This window comes from Rhipicephalus sanguineus, chromosome 6 (assembly GCF_013339695.2).
Source record: "Rhipicephalus sanguineus isolate Rsan-2018 chromosome 6, BIME_Rsan_1.4, whole genome shotgun sequence".
Lineage (NCBI taxonomy): Eukaryota > Metazoa > Arthropoda > Arachnida > Ixodida > Ixodidae > Rhipicephalus > Rhipicephalus sanguineus.
In genome coordinates, this window is record NC_051181.1 from 131,459,998 (window position 1) to 131,476,921 (window position 16,924).

Below are 16,924 nucleotides of genomic sequence, written 5' to 3' on the forward strand. Positions count from 1 at the left end.
GAGCTTTGTTGCCTACGCAGTGCCTGCCCGCTTCGAGCAGAAGTTTAGCGTGGAGAGCGTGCGGCGCGGCGACACGGCCATCCTGCGCTGCGAGGCGCTCGGAGACAGCCCCATGGGTGTCACCTGGCATCGGAACGAGGACCCGCTGCCACTGGACTCGCCAAGGTAAGCGCGTCATCACGTGGCGTGATTTGTAACCTTTTTCTGACGTCATCGACAAGGTGGAGGAGCAGAACAGTGACAGGCTGCCTACGTGACGTCAGAAATAGCTTGAGCATGACGTCACGCACTGTTATACTTTGTCGCATAAGGCAGTTAAGTTGATTTCGCTAGTGGCAGCGAGAAGTTAACGCTTTCCTGGTGTTTGTCGTTTTCGTTGGGATAGCCCATTTAGACTGAAACAGCGGTCTCAGTTATTATCATTCAGTAAAGCCGCTTTTAGGTACGCATGTACATACATAGTTTTCTTCACGTCTGCACCTGTGCTTTCAGTTTTATATTATTCCTCGTGTATCTTTGTATGTCTTGTTGGAATGTACTAGTTTTGTCATCCCTGTTTCGCTGCCGCAACTTGTGTACCACTATCGTAGCATGTGGGAGATCCCGGTCAGGTGTAACTGCCCTCTGTACTCCTTCCTGAGTGTAAGGATGCGCATTTTAATAAAGTATTGAATTAAATTCAAAAGTGTCTCTAAATTTTGTTGTTCCCTACCTCTCTCGGTCTGGAAAATCAATGCCCCCATTTTTATATTTTTCTGCTTTTGCCAAAAAGCGAAACTGCTGATATTTAGATCTTCAAGTTGAGAGTTCACGGCTCAAGCACTGCTTACAGATGGTTAACCAGCGAAGCTTAAACACGCGGCCCCGGAGTTTATCACTGAGTTAATCCCGACGGTTCATTAACGTCTTTCTCAGTTATCGGTTACGCCCATCCAGAAATCTTAATGGGTGTTTGCCGCCCGTGTGTTTCCTTCATTTTCAGAAGACCAGTGGGAGTAGTGGGTCTTATTGCCCAATTTCTGTAGCACATACGCGCTAGGAGCTTTTGCGCGCATAGGATGGACGAAATTTGGTCTCGCTAGCCACCCAGTTTATTGACGTAAATAGTCGATTCGTTTTGCTCGGAAGCAAGCTATTGAATTCTTTCCCGGATAGCCACAACATGCCGTATCGGGTGAACAGACGGAAAGTCAATTTGGTTCAGTTGATGTAGGCCAGAGAAGACAGTCTCGCTTTATGAGGTCCAGCCTAGTGTGTAAGTAAAGCTTGTGTAGAGGTTCACTTCCGTGCTCGTTCCGTGCCAGGCTGCAGGTGTTCGAGAGCGTGACCGACCGCGGCACGGCCTCCGAGCTGCACGTGCAGGGCGCCGAGCGGTCGGACAACGGCCTCTTCAGCTGCCTCGCCAAGAACGGATTCGGCACGGACAGGCGAAGTATCAAGCTGGTCGTCCTCGGTGAGCATGCGTATACTCATTGACTGAACATTAGATTGCGATTGATTGATTGATTGATTGATTGATTGATTGATTGATTGATTGATTGATTGATTGATTGATTGATTGATTGATTGATTGATTGATTGATTGATTGATTGATTGATTGATTGATCGATCGATCGATCGATCGATCGGTCGGTCGGTCGGTCGGTCGGTTATTATTATTATTAGTTGATATGCACATACAAATATTCAAAGGACGCAGAGAGTGTAGAGAGAAATCGGGTTGACAGCTGCCACCTAGAGGGGCACAACGCCTGCCTACTCTTTCGGGAGGAGGGAAGAGATAGAGGAAAGGAAGATAGGAGGAGAGAAAGAGATCAGTTTTGCCCATAAAAGTCAGCAGAGCTCGGTGGGCAGAAATCGACGGATTAGGAAGTTTGCAGGAAAAATACACGAGTAGTATGGAGTTGGCTAGTACAAGCCGCGCAGACAAACCATTGGAAGGGGCCTTCGTGGCGCTGTGGAAATGAAGTAGCATGGCGATCTTTCGCTGTGATATTTGATGATTATGATAGTATTGCTGAAGTACCATGCTTATCTTTTTTTTTTCAGAGGTACCGTCAGCGCCGTTCGATGTCAAAGTCGAACAGACTTGGAGTCGTTCCGCCAGTGTCCGATGGAACGCCCCGTACAGCGGCAACAGTCCCGTATCCAAGTACATTGTGCAGTACTGGAAGGACCACGGTGAGGGACATACCTAGCTTGTTCGAAAGCAAGCCCTATCTGACCTGAAAAAAACCACCTTCACTCTCTCTCTCTCTTGTCGAAACTTCACAGGCGCTGCCCACAGGTTAGAAGAGGCCATCGTCGTGGCGCCACAAACGTCGACCCTTCTGCGAGATCTGCAACCGGGAACGTCGTACATCGTCCGAGTGTTGGCCGAGAACACCGTTGGGAGGGGATCTCCGTCGGAGAGCCAGAAGTTCCAGACTAAAGAAGAAGGTTTGTCACTTTTCCTTTCGTGTTTTCTTTTAAACAAACTGTGTTTTTTAAGCCGGAAGTTAGTGATAGTTGTGAAATAGTGCGTTCAAACCTGTGTCATGCTGAAACTGGGTGGTGCGGCTTATGAAACGTATACACCGACCGATGGCATTGGATGGCATTGGATGGTATAATCAAAGGATCCCGTAAATTGAGCTCTGTTTTATCCCCCTCTCCACCGTTCGTGACCTACCGATTCTGGTGATAGCGTAAGTGGAGCACCGCTCAAACAAGTGACGAGACATTAGAGAGTTTGAGAATTTAGGACCCAAGATACTGGGTCCCCAAGCTGCGTTGGGTAGGCTGCTCTTGCGTTCGGAGGATCAGCAGAGTTTGAGAATTGGGTCAAACGCACGGGGGGCGCCACACGTGGCGAAATTAAAGTTATGCGAGACGCGGGCCCTACTGCGTTGTGGCCCGCGCTGCGTCTGCGTCGTCTCGCTGGCGACCCAAGACGCCTTGGGGACCCACTCTAGTCTTCGACTTTTGGGTCTTGGGTCAACACAAGCGCAATGGCCCAAGAGTGGCTTGGGTTCTGCGCATGCGTCTTGGCGGCTCGCAAATTTCTTGGGTCCCCAAGCTCCTTGGAAGCCCAATTTTCAAACTCTCTGTTATCACGGCCATTTTTTTTCTGGCGTATTGCGGCACCTCTCGATTCACTCTATTTTGTAGCCTACGATCACAGCACAGCATGTGGCCAGCAGTAAGGTGAAAGTGAAGCACGCTTTGAACAGTTAAAAGCGTACGCTGTACTCATAGTCCTGTGATTATTAATTATTATTCTGTGATTATTATCAATATTTAATTAACAGTGACCTTCATTATTCGCTTCTCCCGCAGAACCAAGCGGCGCTCCTACTGACGTCGCGGCCGAGTCTAGAGGACCAACTCTTCTTCGCATCAAATGGAAGGTACGTGACACAAAAAGAAGTCCGACAAAATGTAACGTACGTTACTCATTAAATAGTGAAAAGTGCTGCGGCAGCACGGATCATTCGCAGCGTATAGTGTATGTGGTGTTTCAATGCCAAGAAAACCATTCGTCCTCTTCATAAAGCCCTCCTAAGAGTGCGGGACAGCGCTTGCATTCAAACATACAAAGCTGTTCATGAGAACAGCAGTTGCCCAATCTTGACAGCGAACATGATATTGTGATGCGTTATAATACTATTTACTGGATGTACTTGCAAAAGACGTCCTCTTCTTCACCGCAACAAGATTACCGATGTGTTTCGGCCAATGACAAAGAATTTTTTTTTTTTTCACGGGAAAAGCTTTGTGAATCACACAGAACGTTACTAGCACCTCCCCGAACTCGATGAAGGGGTGCAAAAGGAGTAAGAGAAAAGCGATGTAGGAAGCGTGGGAGATTTTAAACTTATACGTATTCCAATCTCTTGCTCGGCACTGGTCAGGCGCCACCCAAGGAGCAGTGGAACGGTCACCTTATGGGCTACTACATCGGCTACCGTAGCCGCGCCTCGGAGGAACCGTACAGCTACCAGTCGATGCTGGTCACCGACCAACCCGAAGAAGAGCACCTTCTGTCGGGTCTCAAGAGGGCCACAGAGTACAGCATCGTAGTCAAGGCGTACAACGCTGCCGGCTCGGGACCAGACTCGCAGGAGGTCTTCGCCAGGACAGCGGATTCTGGTAAGATTGTTTGAATGAGAAACTGGTGGTAATTGCAACTGAACACAAGCCGACCGGAACCTGGCCACAGGCTTGGCAAGCAAGATTGCAAGCCATAGTAGTATATACGCAAATTAACGATACACATGTATACTAATGCAATGTATATGTATGTGTGTTTCTTGCATGCGAAAGATAGGGGCAAGAACTTTGTCAAGCCCCTACATAGCAGTTTTTGTTCTTGCCGTCGCGTACGTTATGGTGTTGACGCTGTAATGAATTCCGAATAAGCTGATTTGATTGTTCATATGATGGACGAAACATGAGCTGTTGCACTAAACGTGAACGAACACTGCTATAGACACATTAATGTTTGATCATATTAGGTTATGAAACAAGGCTAAAGTCTTCATCACACGAGGTGTGTAGGCGCTGCTTACGCACTAAATGTAACTGACAATGGATGACTTCTGACATAAATATGCACTTCATGTTCACATTGCCAACTACAATGCAGCAAATCATATGACGCTGCCACTCCAACGCAATGACTCAATCGACTTTTTTTTTCCTTTCTTGCACTACAGAGCCACCACTGCCGCCACGCCTTTGGCTCGAGTCCCACGACCGTTTCTTCATCGTCGTTCACTGGCAACAGCCTCCGGGACCACCTGTCACTCGTAAGCACCCAGTATCGCCCGATCCCCTCTTTCATCTTCAACTATATATCCGTGCATCTAATCGCGCAATGACATTTTAATGAAACGACTCCATGTGTCGTATTATTAAATTGGTATCTGTATGCCAGAGTCATGCAAAAATAATTATGCGAAAGCTCTCTAGGTATGGAGGCCCAGGCATGGAAGGAACTGTTGTCATACGCCCGCCTGTAGCACGAAACGATATGGTTGTATGATTTTTTTTTTTTTTTTGTGATATACCGGTAATGCTTTCTTCGTGATACAGAAACACGGATAGCAATCTTTCCTCACAAGATAGAGTCATGTGTACAGATTATGCATGGAACTTGCCACGATGTGTATGGTCTGGTGTAAAAGCACCAGTCCGAAGCACTGGTGCTCTTATTTTGTCAAATGCCTCCCCCCCTCCCCCTGTGCGCCCGGGGGGGCCGGCTGCCTCCCTTATTCACCTAAGAGGGGGCGCAAAGTCAGCCCCACAGATTGACATAATAGGGAGGGGGGCGCTGCGACGAACCTTCGACCCCCCCCCCTCCCCGAAGGGGAACCCTGCGCACGCCTATGGTCAAAGCGCAAATACTGATATTCAGTCAACCTTGTTCAACAGTCTCAGAATGACTTGCAGCTTCAGCTATTGCTGCGGAGCCACGCATAGCGGCCTAAGGCAACAGTTCTTTAACGTGATCGGTAGAGGCGAACACTTGCTGGTGTCATCGCCTGAATGTCTTCTCTGGCTGCCGTGCAGACTACATCATGTCTTACCGGGAAGAGAACGGCCCATGGCGCGAGCTGACAGTGCCGCAGGCGGACAACTCGAAGTACACGTTGTCCGGCCTGCGAGAAGCCACCCGCTACCAGATCTACCTCCAGGCTGCTGGGGAGGGATCCACAAGCGCCCCGAGTGAGACCATCACCGTACTCACTGAAGGTGGAGGTAAGATTTGAATGCTTACTGTTGCCCCAACATCAAACTACGTTCATTGTATATATATGTCTATTCTACCGCAGAGCCACGCCGGCGCTTGTCCACATAAGTCTGTTGTTCACGGTACACATGCTCTAAACGTGTATCGCTTAACACGGAAATGAATAATGGTGCAATGGAAAGATGCACCTTGTGTCACCTGCGAATAAAATCGATACAAGTTATATAACTATAGCGGGATTTTTCGCACTGCTAGGTAATCTTGTGACAAATTACACTCGTAGCATTCAGGGTTGATCGTTCCAGAATATAAGTTATCACAGAACGGAAGAAAATATATCAAAATTTTTATGCACAGCTCGCTGCGCGTCGAAAACAATCTACGCGGCTGAGGTCGTCAGGCAGTAGGAATGCACAAACCTATTGCACAGCTGACAGAACGTTTCGACGAGGACTTCGCGAAAATGCTTTTTTTTTCGTGGAAGTGAGCGACGTGTGTGTGTCATAACGCAGCATTATCGGACGCGTCCATGCCGGCCCCGCATGGGAGCCAGAGCCGCGAACTTCCGGTCTACTTCCGGCTGTCGGTAGTGGCACCGGCAGCCGCGTCACTCACCATCATCGTCCTCGTCATCGCCGGGGCCTGCCTCTTCGTGAGCCACGAGAGGCGGAAGTACAAGAACATCATCGGTAAGTGTGCTTCACATGTGAAGATAGGTTTCGACACATCGTCTATGTAATGGGCATTGGCTGGTCACGACGTTCTTTTTACATGTAAAGGATTCTAAGAGTATCATAGCATCGCCTTAACGCAAGTAGTTTTAAAATATATAGCCAATGACAAGTTGCTTGTCTCAAAAGAGATTCTGTTGCTGCGATGGAACATTTTCAATCGTTTCGCGACGTGCCCGATAAGATTCAGCTTCTGTCGTATTTTTTCTAAACTGCTCATTGCGATGTCTCAATGTTGAAGAATGTAAATGTGTAGCGTTAAAAATTCTACTGCAAATGCCCTATAACCCTCTAAATTAAACTCTCGTCTACTAATACACAGCACATGCTATAACTTGCACCTGAAAGCATTCACCGGCACGACCAACTTTCTCGTCCAACCCAACGCAGTGCCCCCGATGAAGCCCGTCAAGTCCGGCACGTACATGAGTGGAGCCGCAAGCCTCGGGCGTCCACAGAGCCAGCGCTACGTGGACGTGGACCAGCGACTGGGCGCTCCTCGGACGCCACGGCACGCGGACGGCGAGCGGGGCGTCGGACCGCCCGGGTCGTGCCGCCCGCTTCTGGGCTCGGCCATCCCGCAGTACCCGGCGCCGTACGCGACGCTACCGCTGCGCTGCCCGTCGGCCGACGGCCCGTCGCCCTCGCGGCTCACGCGTAACGCCAAGGGAACGTCCCTGTCCCAGGTACGTGTCCCGCAGGAGCCTTGGGACGCGCCGCGCTCAGGCGTCTGGTGCGACATCTGGGCGTCAATGACGCTCACCGCCGGCGGCAGTGTGCGCTTGAGTAAGGCCCTCGACGACGTCTCTGCCTGCTTCTGCCTGCTGCCTCCTATACTCGCTTACTCTGTGCTGGCGCGGCAAGCAGTGAACCTTTTAACTCCCGAAAAGGAGTAAGGCTGTCCGCTAAACCGTGCAGTTCTTCGTTAAAGCGCGCGAAAGTATGGGAGGCTTGGCTACACTAAAGAGCCGGCAATCCTTGGCTAATAGAGCGATCCGTATAACAAGAGACAGAATATAACTTTAGAGGAGAAAACTAGAAAACTCAAACAAGCAGGCAGAGTTCACGCTGACTGTCCCTGCGTTCAATGTGCCGTAGAGCGTCCTAAACTCGTCTATAAGATATCATTGCGCGGGGACACTGGCCATCCTAATTAACGGACCAGTGTTCCTGTACGTCGCAGCAATCCTTTGGCGTACGATCTTCAAGCCGTGATTCGGTGCCATCAGCTCTCTTGGCATGTGCCAAGCAATAACTGGTGTGTCTCCGAAAGCAGATTTAGCTTGTGGTTTCTGATGCCATTTTGTGAGCCTCGGATGGAGTAAGTTGTTCCAGTTATTGCTCACAAATGAGGTAGCGACTAAAGGGTCCGCGAAGTGTAGATGAGGGTGTCAGGCACGGGACAGCATTGCGCCATTTCAGGTGTTAAAAGCGGCTGCCAGACCCACGCTGTCCACGAATATCGCGAGCTCGAGTGCGCGCAGTTGTAGGGCGCGCCGGTTTTGCTGACCGCCACCCGCTTGTTGTGTCGTCTGGTGCCCATCTTTCTATCTGTGTGTGTGCCTCTGTCTTTCTCTCTCTCTCGCTATCTCTTTCTCTCTGTCCATCTTCCGTCTTTCCCCGCTTATACCCTTGTTTCTCTCGAGGAACAGAAGAGGATGCGGTTGCACGTACGTTTTTAATTTCTCTCATTTCTTTAAAACTCTGTTTCGGAAGGGCTGTTCTTTGCGTTTCGACCGAAGGACGGCGTCAGTGGCGTAGTTCTCGATCACAAGCAGCGGAGGCTTGCTGCGTACGAGCCACTTCCGCCCACCTTAAGGGGGTCGTGAACCACCCTTCGGGCTTGGTGAGAAAACACAACCTGCGGATGGAAGACACTGCTATGAACATCTCAGCCAAACCTTGCAGTCGAGCGCGGCAAAGAGAATTTAAAACCGGAGCGCGAAGTTGTCATTTGCTCAGGCGCCCTCTTTTCATGCAGAGGCCTGTGCTCACTCTCCACGGAGCTGCCGGCGCCTGCTGTTTGACGTTGAATAGCAGATAGCATGCCCTTGACCAATAGCCGACATAAACCAAGAGCGTCGTTTGGATAAGATGCGCTTCTTGCCACAGGGTGCCGCCACGTGCCGGCGCCGCGCTCCTTAGTCTGCGAACATTACACAGTGAGCCACACTCGCGCACAGGAATCACAACGAGAGCGCGTGATCGCGTTTCATCACGTGCGCTCAAGGTTATGACGCGAGCTGACATAATTTCTTTCTCCCGTGCCATCCCTCTCTATGTAGCTTCCAGCGTGCTCGTAGGGACGAGAGAAGAGAGAAAGCGATTAAAGCGCGCGACAGACTCCTGTAATTCGGCTCGCTCTCAATGGATTCGAGGAATTTTTGCGGTAATCAATTCGTGACGCAATAAACTGCGATACTGAGGTCACGATCATTACTTGTAAAAGTGGCTCATTATCCCCATAAGAGACATCCTCCGCTTGCATAGCCTCAGTTGCGAGTGTTTTCAGCCGTCGATTTCTTTATTAAAAAGATCCTGCCGGTAATCATTATTGCAATTCCGGAAAGTCAGGGTAATCTCAGTATGGGATTAACAAAAAAAAAAAACTGACCTATGCCCAGAAACATCGTCCTTCGTCGAACTCAAAGTGTCTTGCACATGCCTTTACCGGTCTTTGTTTTGTTTTGTTTTGCGTTCGGTTCATATCATAGTGCCTGGCGCATCACAATTGATACACATGAACGCAAAGCGCATGCCCTGCGTGTTTAGAAAAGCGTTCGGGAATCACATGTCTAGACATAACGGGCTCCTTAGAACGAGTCACATTGTGCGCGGGCCTGTTTTCTTTCTTTCTTTCTTTGCCACCCCTTTCTCGTCTTCGCTACCAGGAAATTCTGGACAGGGACGGCCAGGGCAGCAGCAACATCATCGAGGAGGCGGCAGAGATCCACCACTACGACATCGCAGCCTAGAGGCGGTGACCTGTGGCGATCTGAGTGCAATCGAACTGAGTGTGGAAGACTGGAAGCAGAAGCAGCAGCATCAGGGATGGAAGGAGCAGACGACGAGAATGGCGACAGCGCAGGACGGCGGGAAACATGGAGGAAGCGGAGGGCGACGGCATCATCCCGACGTCGTCGACAAAGAGCAATGGCGACGGAGTGAAAGGAGCGAGCGACTCCGTGGTCGAAACGCCCAATGGCCTCGAGCTCAACTCAGCGTACAAACCGGACGCGGACCCTAGTTCCTCACAGGCCAACAACATGGCCGTCGCTTTCGAACTGAACCTCTGAAACGACTCTTTCTTTTATCCTCGTTGCCTGGTCCCCGTCGCTGGCCATAGTCTCGAAGACGAACTCCTCTGTAGTGTGTGTTAAAGTACACGTGCGCGTCTCTTAACAGTGTGCGTGTTGCCCACCCGAGAACCTTTTCTTTGTTTCGAATTGCGTGTGGTGTGCGTATACTGAACGTGAATTGCTCATCGTTCGCAGGTCCGTGCTTGCGCGTAGTGGTTCTGTCCGTATGTAGCAAGTAGGTATACAGCTCTCGTGTTGACGTGTAGAAGATATCATCACCTCTTTGACTTGTCGGCACCAAGAGAGATACCATTTCCCGTCTGCCACCATCAAACCACCCCCCTCCCCATCATTAGTAGAACTCACCGTTTAGTTCTCGCGGTTGCCTTTACCGCAGGTTGTTCGCGGCAAAGCATCTACCTTTAGTCATCTAGAGCCTGTTGTGATCAGTGGCGAGGCGCTGTTGTGAATATAGTGACTCCGGTCGCTGACGGGTGATCCTGAGTAATTTCGGAATCTCTACGGAAAACAAGAAGCTACGCAATGTGAAAAGAAGGCACAACACTCGATGTTTTGTTGTGCGCAACTTTTTTTTTTCTTTGTTGTTATCCGACGCCTGCATAATTTCATCGACGGTTACTTACGCGGACTGTGTCCTTTTCCTTTTTTTTTTTTTCACCTCCGATTTTTTCCTTACTCTTTTTTTTTTTTTCTGGCGCATTGCGAAATGACAGTTTGCTTTGCCTTTGTTACGTTGATAACTTGATGAAGTACCGTGAAATCAGGCCTCTTATCTACCAGTCGCAAGTAGTGTTGCAGTGCCATTGCACGAAGCCGTAGGAAACCCTTTTTTAGTTGGCCGTACCGTTCTGTTTGCCAACGTTACAAAAGGCGTACGACAACAACAACAAAATCAAGAAGAAAAAGACATTCCAAACAAAATCAACACTTGGGACACCATGAACGAGCTTTGTTGTGTTTTTTTTTCTGATTTTCTTATTTGTTTGTACAGACCTACTTGCATTATTGTTTCTTTCACAGTGAACTTGAAACCACAAGCTGAACCACGATGGTGTCACTGATGACACCGTGCTACATAGAACTTCTTCTTTTTTCATGTAGTGGCGCTGTAATTCTGTGATAACAAGTAGGTATTTATGTAAAAAGAAAGAGAGAGAAGCATATGTATTGTTTGTTTTGTTGTGAAATAAGTGTAGGTTATTTGTACATTTGTGAAGCGTTCTTTGTTTTCGTTGTCCAAAGAAGCCAATCGAGTCATGTAAAGCATTTTTTAGACGCACGAACGTCAGTCGTCTCCCTTTCTTTTGTTTCTTTTTTTTTGTCTTTCTTCTTCCTTAGAACCACACTCGCATAAAGTTCTGGTACGTTGCGTCAGAAACACTGCTAGTTTCACGTGGTGTCAGGTGGGCGTGTTTTGAGTTATTGTTTGCCATCTAGAGTACTCGGCTAAAATGTCATCCCCTTTGTGCTTCGATTTGATTACACGGTGTCGCATAACGCATCGCCATTTAACGAGAGCGCATTGTTCGTCTTGAAAGAACACCTGGAAATTACCTTCTGTACATAATTAGCGCAAGGTTACACTGCCCGCACGTGTTTTATGCACAACATTTCGCATGGAACTCACTAACGTACGCAGGACCTTAGGTTTTTTTTTTTGTTTCTCTCGGGAACGTGCTTTGCTCAGAGTGTAAAAGCGATGCCCTTGTAAAAAGATCGTAAAAACTCGGCAACACGATCACCATCACGTGACTCCGATGTATCGATCGAAGACGCTGTGGGCAGTGTAGAATGTGGCGTGTACGAAGCAAACAGGACTTAATTGTCATTGTCAGCTTTCAGTTTAACCTTCGATGTCATTCGGAGTGATCGCACGCTGAGTGCCACTATCGATAGAGCTTGGAAGAGCTGCGATAGTTTGCAAGCGTGGATTAGGCTGATCACACAAGTTAGGCGTACGAGGAAGCGCTTGAATTTTCGTTTGTGCGGATGTGACTCAGCTGTGTGTAACGCTCTCGCAGAGCTCTTCTACGCTCGTGACGATGTCACCCTTTTCATAGCTTCTTACCTGCTGTAGAAGAGTGAGTTATCTAGGTGATAAGAAAAAAGGAGAGTTCAAACGCAATCTTGCGCGCGGAATTCCTCTCTCCCTCAACTGAATTATGGTGCTCCGAGATAAAACCGGGGTTGCAAGACTTTCTTTCAAACCTTAGTTATCTCTTCTTTCTTTGATCTTTCTTTCATTACCTCCTCATAACGTATAGTCTCTTGTACAACCCCGTACCAATGGTGCTGGGAACATGTCGTGACACGTCGTATGTACTGCGAACGACTGTTCCACTACCAAACAAGTTTTGTATGTTATTTGAGTGTTCCGTTTATTTATTTGCTTACTGCGATGTTTTCAGTCCTTTCTGACGAGTAAGCTATATGGCGATAGTTAAAAAGGACCGAACGGTATTTGTAGTTATATCGAGTATCTATTAACGAGGAACCGAACGAGGCATTGAAACGTCAGAGTAAGTTCGAGACATTTTCCGGCTCCACATCCTGGTCAGGCACTATAGTGCCAACACTATCCAATGGCATATGTGGAGGATTGCAAAGCTTTTCCAAGCATGAAACGCTTGCCCTACAGGGAAACTTGCTCTCCTAAGTTTTGGGTGTTTGTGTGCAAGCCTACGCCAGGTTCTGCGCATTGGACGCATTGCTCGATGACGGAGAAACACGATAAAGCGAGTAGTCCCAAATACGGAAAGGCATGGGCTGCAAGCTGTAATTAAGGTAGGCGCCTTTATCCGTGGGTATGATGTTAATTACTACGTCACCATGCCTGTTTTTGATTGAACGCTTACAAGTCAAGCGCTTTAGCATAGCTCACACCACGCGCATCCTTGACCGGAAATGGCAAGAGGCAGGATGCGTTATCTCTAACCTCCTCCGGCCTCGTAGACGGGCTGTACTGGTGCCATCGATATCTGGTCCATCGATTTCCGATATAACTCGCTTTGCCGCTCGTGAATTGACAGAATTCGTGCTAATGTACACATCGAAATTACAGAGTGACGATATTCTGTTTGCCACGTGCTCGGGATCGTGTTTCACTTAAAAGTTGTACGAGAAAACAAACCGACTTTAGGATTCGCTATATAAATGAGCGTAGAAACAAGCGCGTGTATCAAACGAATAAGTCGTACAGTCATAAGTAACGCTTAACTAGTCTCACGGGCCAGAAGCGTGCGTGTGCTCTCGACTGCCTTCAAGTCAAAAGGACATTTCACATTCTGGTCACGTTGTCAATAGGTATACACTTGATTCAGTAATCGGTGCCCAGCGAAAATTGGCTGGTAGACAAGAAGTACAGTGATCATTATTGTGCGCGGAATGAATTACTGTGCACTGTTTGCGTATCACAGATTCGTGGCCCGCTCGCGAATGTTGCTTTGTAAACAGTGAGAGTGTACTATATAATCTGCTTCGCGAGCACATTAGTCTTGCTGTCTCATCGCCGCATAGTATGTACGCATCACACGTGTGTATGTAGTGTGTGTGTTACCAGCATGTACAGACGGGGATGACCGTTCAACGGGGTAAAGAGGGTCACGTGACACGCGAATCCCACCTAAAAAAAAAACAGTACGCGCCATTCAGGTGCTGTGAAGAAGGTCAGGTGTTCGACATTCAGGTGCTGTGACCAACACCTGAATGCCCAACATCTGATCTTCCCGACGTTCCCAAAGCGAGTGACGTCTGAACTGCAAGGTTGTTGCGAGTGTCCGCATCACGGGGCGGACTATGTTCCTTTGGGAACTACGTACGTGTCACGTGACCGACATCTGCCCCACGCTGCCCCTAGCGGCTCCTCGCCAGGCCGCTGCGCGCCCTTTTAGTCTGGATTACGAGGGTGGGCCGCTTACCATTCTAGTCTAAGCCACATACCGTCTACGAGTAATGCAGTGTCTACACCCGTAAGTGAACGTTCTCACTGTCAGTGTAGAGTGTATAGGCGACGGCGCGTGGCGTTTTCAATGAGTATAGGGATGGAAATGGTATTTGCAAACGGCACGCTGACCAGGTGCACTTCGACGCGGTCGGATCACCGTAATTCTCCACACGACGACTTAGCAGCAACACAGATACCGTACCTGAAAAGCTTTTTAGATCATATCAGCTTTAGACTGACAGATGCTCACTGAAGAAGGTTACGATTGCGGAAACAGAATGCGACGTCAGCTTTTGATATTGAGAAGCGATTTCTCGGTGAAAGGAAGCTTGAGTTGGCGCACTAAATGTGTATCAGAAGGTGTAACGCTCTGCCATTGCAAATCGTGTGAAAAAAAGAAGCATCACATCTACAAACGCACAAGGGTTCCGCGAACATACATATGTTGACCAATTGCGTTTCAAAATGAAATACTGAAGTTTGTGACGCGCGTTGCACTTGCTACGGAGTTCAACTTCACTGAGGCGAGATACACACAACTGTGAAGGCATTAAATCCATCACCCAAGAACTGGCTTCTCTAATCAAAACAATCTAGTATATGGATAACAATAACGCGCATAACTTTCGTTTTTTCTAACGGACGGAGAGGGTATAGGTGACTGTGTAAATGCAATGGCGTACTCTGCAAAAGACCACTTCGTGTCTGTTTTGCTGAATGTATATGCTTGGAAATCGAACGTGATGTTTGTGTGTGTGCACCCGACCCCCCCCCCCCCCCCCCTTTCACCCTAGAACCAAACACCAGAAATAACTTTCCACGTTCTAGGACAAAGCCAGCCACGTCTGACTACTTAAACGAGCATAGCTGTGGTCAATCATTGGTCCTACAATTTCGCTTTCTTGATTGTCTATAAACACTTAAATGCCGTTCAGATATCAGTTTTCACTGGTACAAGAGCGGCACCGAGTCGTGAGACTACAGAATACAAAATTCTATGCACTGTTCGTTCGACCGTGTGCAGACCGTGGTTGTTGTGAAAAGAAAAAAAGATTGTTTCGAACTGTGTAGGAACTAACGATAGGATTTGATCTTCGGGATCCGTTAATCGTGACACTGATACGCTGCTTTCTTCAGAACAGGTGGTATACATTTTCATTATGATTAGTGGACAGACACTGCATCCGAGTTCGCGGTAGTCACAATGCGTCGATTGTGGTGAAAAGCTGCACTGAACGCTCACAGAGAATTAGGACGACGATAAGCCGCGTTTCACGAAGGAAACAAAAGCTGGCTGCATGCACGATGGGTCTCCTATCCCCATGCAAATGGCGTCTCTTCACAGAGCGCTTTATCGTTATGACGTATTAACACAAGCATTTCGCGAAAGCTTGTCCATCGGAACGACCTTGCGTCCTGCCCTTACGTATACATGTACACATAAAATTGGAGTGCCAAACAAATTAACCCGCGTTGATCAGACCACAGGTTTAGTATATGCGATATAGAGCTACCCGAAAACGAGAGGTTTATATGTAGTACGTAGGTTATAAGCATTACCCTAAACATATCGCGGACTTTGTTGCGAAAAGAGGCAGCCACAGCCCGCGTTGCATGGCTCAGTGTCGTTCGGTACCCTCACATGCGACCAGTGTTTCACTGTTGCCAACATCAGCGGTGTAGCGTCACACGCTACACCGTTGCAACAGACCACGGTATGAAATAAAAAAAAAAAAAAAAGAAAGAGAGAGAGACGTCTGTCGCAGCTTTGACGGTATATACAGATGTGTTCACGAATGTGTGCGTCGTTTATTAATGTACAGGAAGAAGAGAAGCACAAAAGGCGACAAACGAAAACGCCTCCTCAAAACGAAATCAGCGTCATCGTGTTCGCACTATATAGCTGTGTATGTCGCGTCTCCAAACAAAAAGTATAGTGAATGTACTCGTGTTCCTAACGTAATAAGTTCATAACAGGAACATATACGGTCCTGCAGTTCCCCCGTGTTGCGTCGGAAAAGACTTCCTTTATCTTCGTATTCTCCCCCTTCGCAGTGTTGCGCATCAATAGCAGTGTGTATACCCTTTATGGGACATGTTATAGCTACCACACGATACCAGGCGTGATGTTATTATGCCTTTGTAATCTAGGCTTTCTGTAAATACATACACCTCGGTAGCGCGTTTACACTGCTCGTACCACCTCGTGCGACCAAGTGAAGCGTTTTGGTCTTGTGCGTGATAACCCGTGGTCTCGCAGTCTCTCTCTGATAGCGTCGTTCTCGGTATTAACAACAACAAAGTCACCAGCGAAGTGTCGATGTACAAAAATGCTGTTTTATAAAATTTACATTAAAGGTTTCGCAAGCCTGCCGTGTGATCGAGCCTGTCAATCGTGTTTTGCATGAGAGCTCGGTAGGGCCCACCCTTTGATACAGAAACGTCTGCTGGCTTGGTACAAGAACGCCTGCTTGAAACTTCTTGGTATATCGAATTGTTCGTATAAGTTTAGCCCAGGAAAAGGAGAAGTATTAAGCCTTATTTTAAAGTGTGAGAGGACGACGGATTCTTCTCGACAACCCTAGGAGACTGAGAGATTTGGGCCACCCCAAAGACCTCTCTAGACAACAAGGAGTCGGAAGACCGTCACCGGGCAACACACAAATTCTGACGTCCAGGGGCAAAAATAAAGATTGACTCGACGTTGTTGTGTTGCTGTTACCGTGAAGCAAAAATGCAGCAATGCGCTGATCTGCTGACATCTCGCCTGGCAATGTCGTCTTAAAGGGACACTAAAGAGAAACAATGAATCGGTTTAGATTGATAAATTGTACTTTGAGAACTATAATGTCGTTAATTTCACCATCATAGGTGTATTAATAAAGGAGAAAATGAAGTTCAAAGTATCATTTTTAAATTTCGCGCCGAAATGTGCACGCGTGACGTCACAGATTTCAAAGTGTATTTATCGTATTTCGGAGCCATTGGCTCAACAAAATTTCCTCAAACTTCATATGTTAACTACATGGCCCCCTCAGAAGCACAGTGTACTTCATTTTTACCGTTTAGGAACTACGTAGGCCCTAGTGGGCGCCGTCATATGTGACGTCACGGCGAATGGTGCGGAAACTTCAAGGTGGCGTCGCCACACACATTTTTTTTTTTTTGCGCGATTTCTCGCTTACTAAGCGTCTT

General features: G+C 48.0%; 1 protein-coding gene across 2 annotated transcripts in view; it reads left to right on the plus strand.

Annotated features, from left to right (window-relative positions):
- The window catches only part of LOC119397555 (Down syndrome cell adhesion molecule-like protein 1), a 123,641-nt gene extending 107,539 nt beyond the window's left edge, over window positions 1-16,102 (plus strand). The window contains exons 5-15 of one of the 2 annotated variants that reach the window (XM_049417094.1): window positions 21-165; window positions 1,305-1,453; window positions 2,051-2,182; window positions 2,276-2,440; window positions 3,320-3,390; window positions 3,895-4,132; window positions 4,699-4,791; window positions 5,555-5,743; window positions 6,248-6,424; window positions 6,857-7,252; window positions 9,358-16,102. In XM_049417094.1, coding sequence (XP_049273051.1) covers window positions 21-165; window positions 1,305-1,453; window positions 2,051-2,182; window positions 2,276-2,440; window positions 3,320-3,390; window positions 3,895-4,132; window positions 4,699-4,791; window positions 5,555-5,743; window positions 6,248-6,424; window positions 6,857-7,252; window positions 9,358-9,713 — 2,111 coding nt within the window. In that variant the 3' untranslated portion in view covers window positions 9,714-16,102. The remainder of the gene's footprint in view (window positions 1-20; window positions 166-1,304; window positions 1,454-2,050; window positions 2,183-2,275; window positions 2,441-3,319; window positions 3,391-3,894; window positions 4,133-4,698; window positions 4,792-5,554; window positions 5,744-6,247; window positions 6,425-6,856; window positions 7,253-9,357) is intronic. The other variant, XM_049417095.1, reaches the window with a different exon arrangement.
- The last annotated feature ends 822 nt before the right edge of the window (window positions 16,103-16,924 follow it).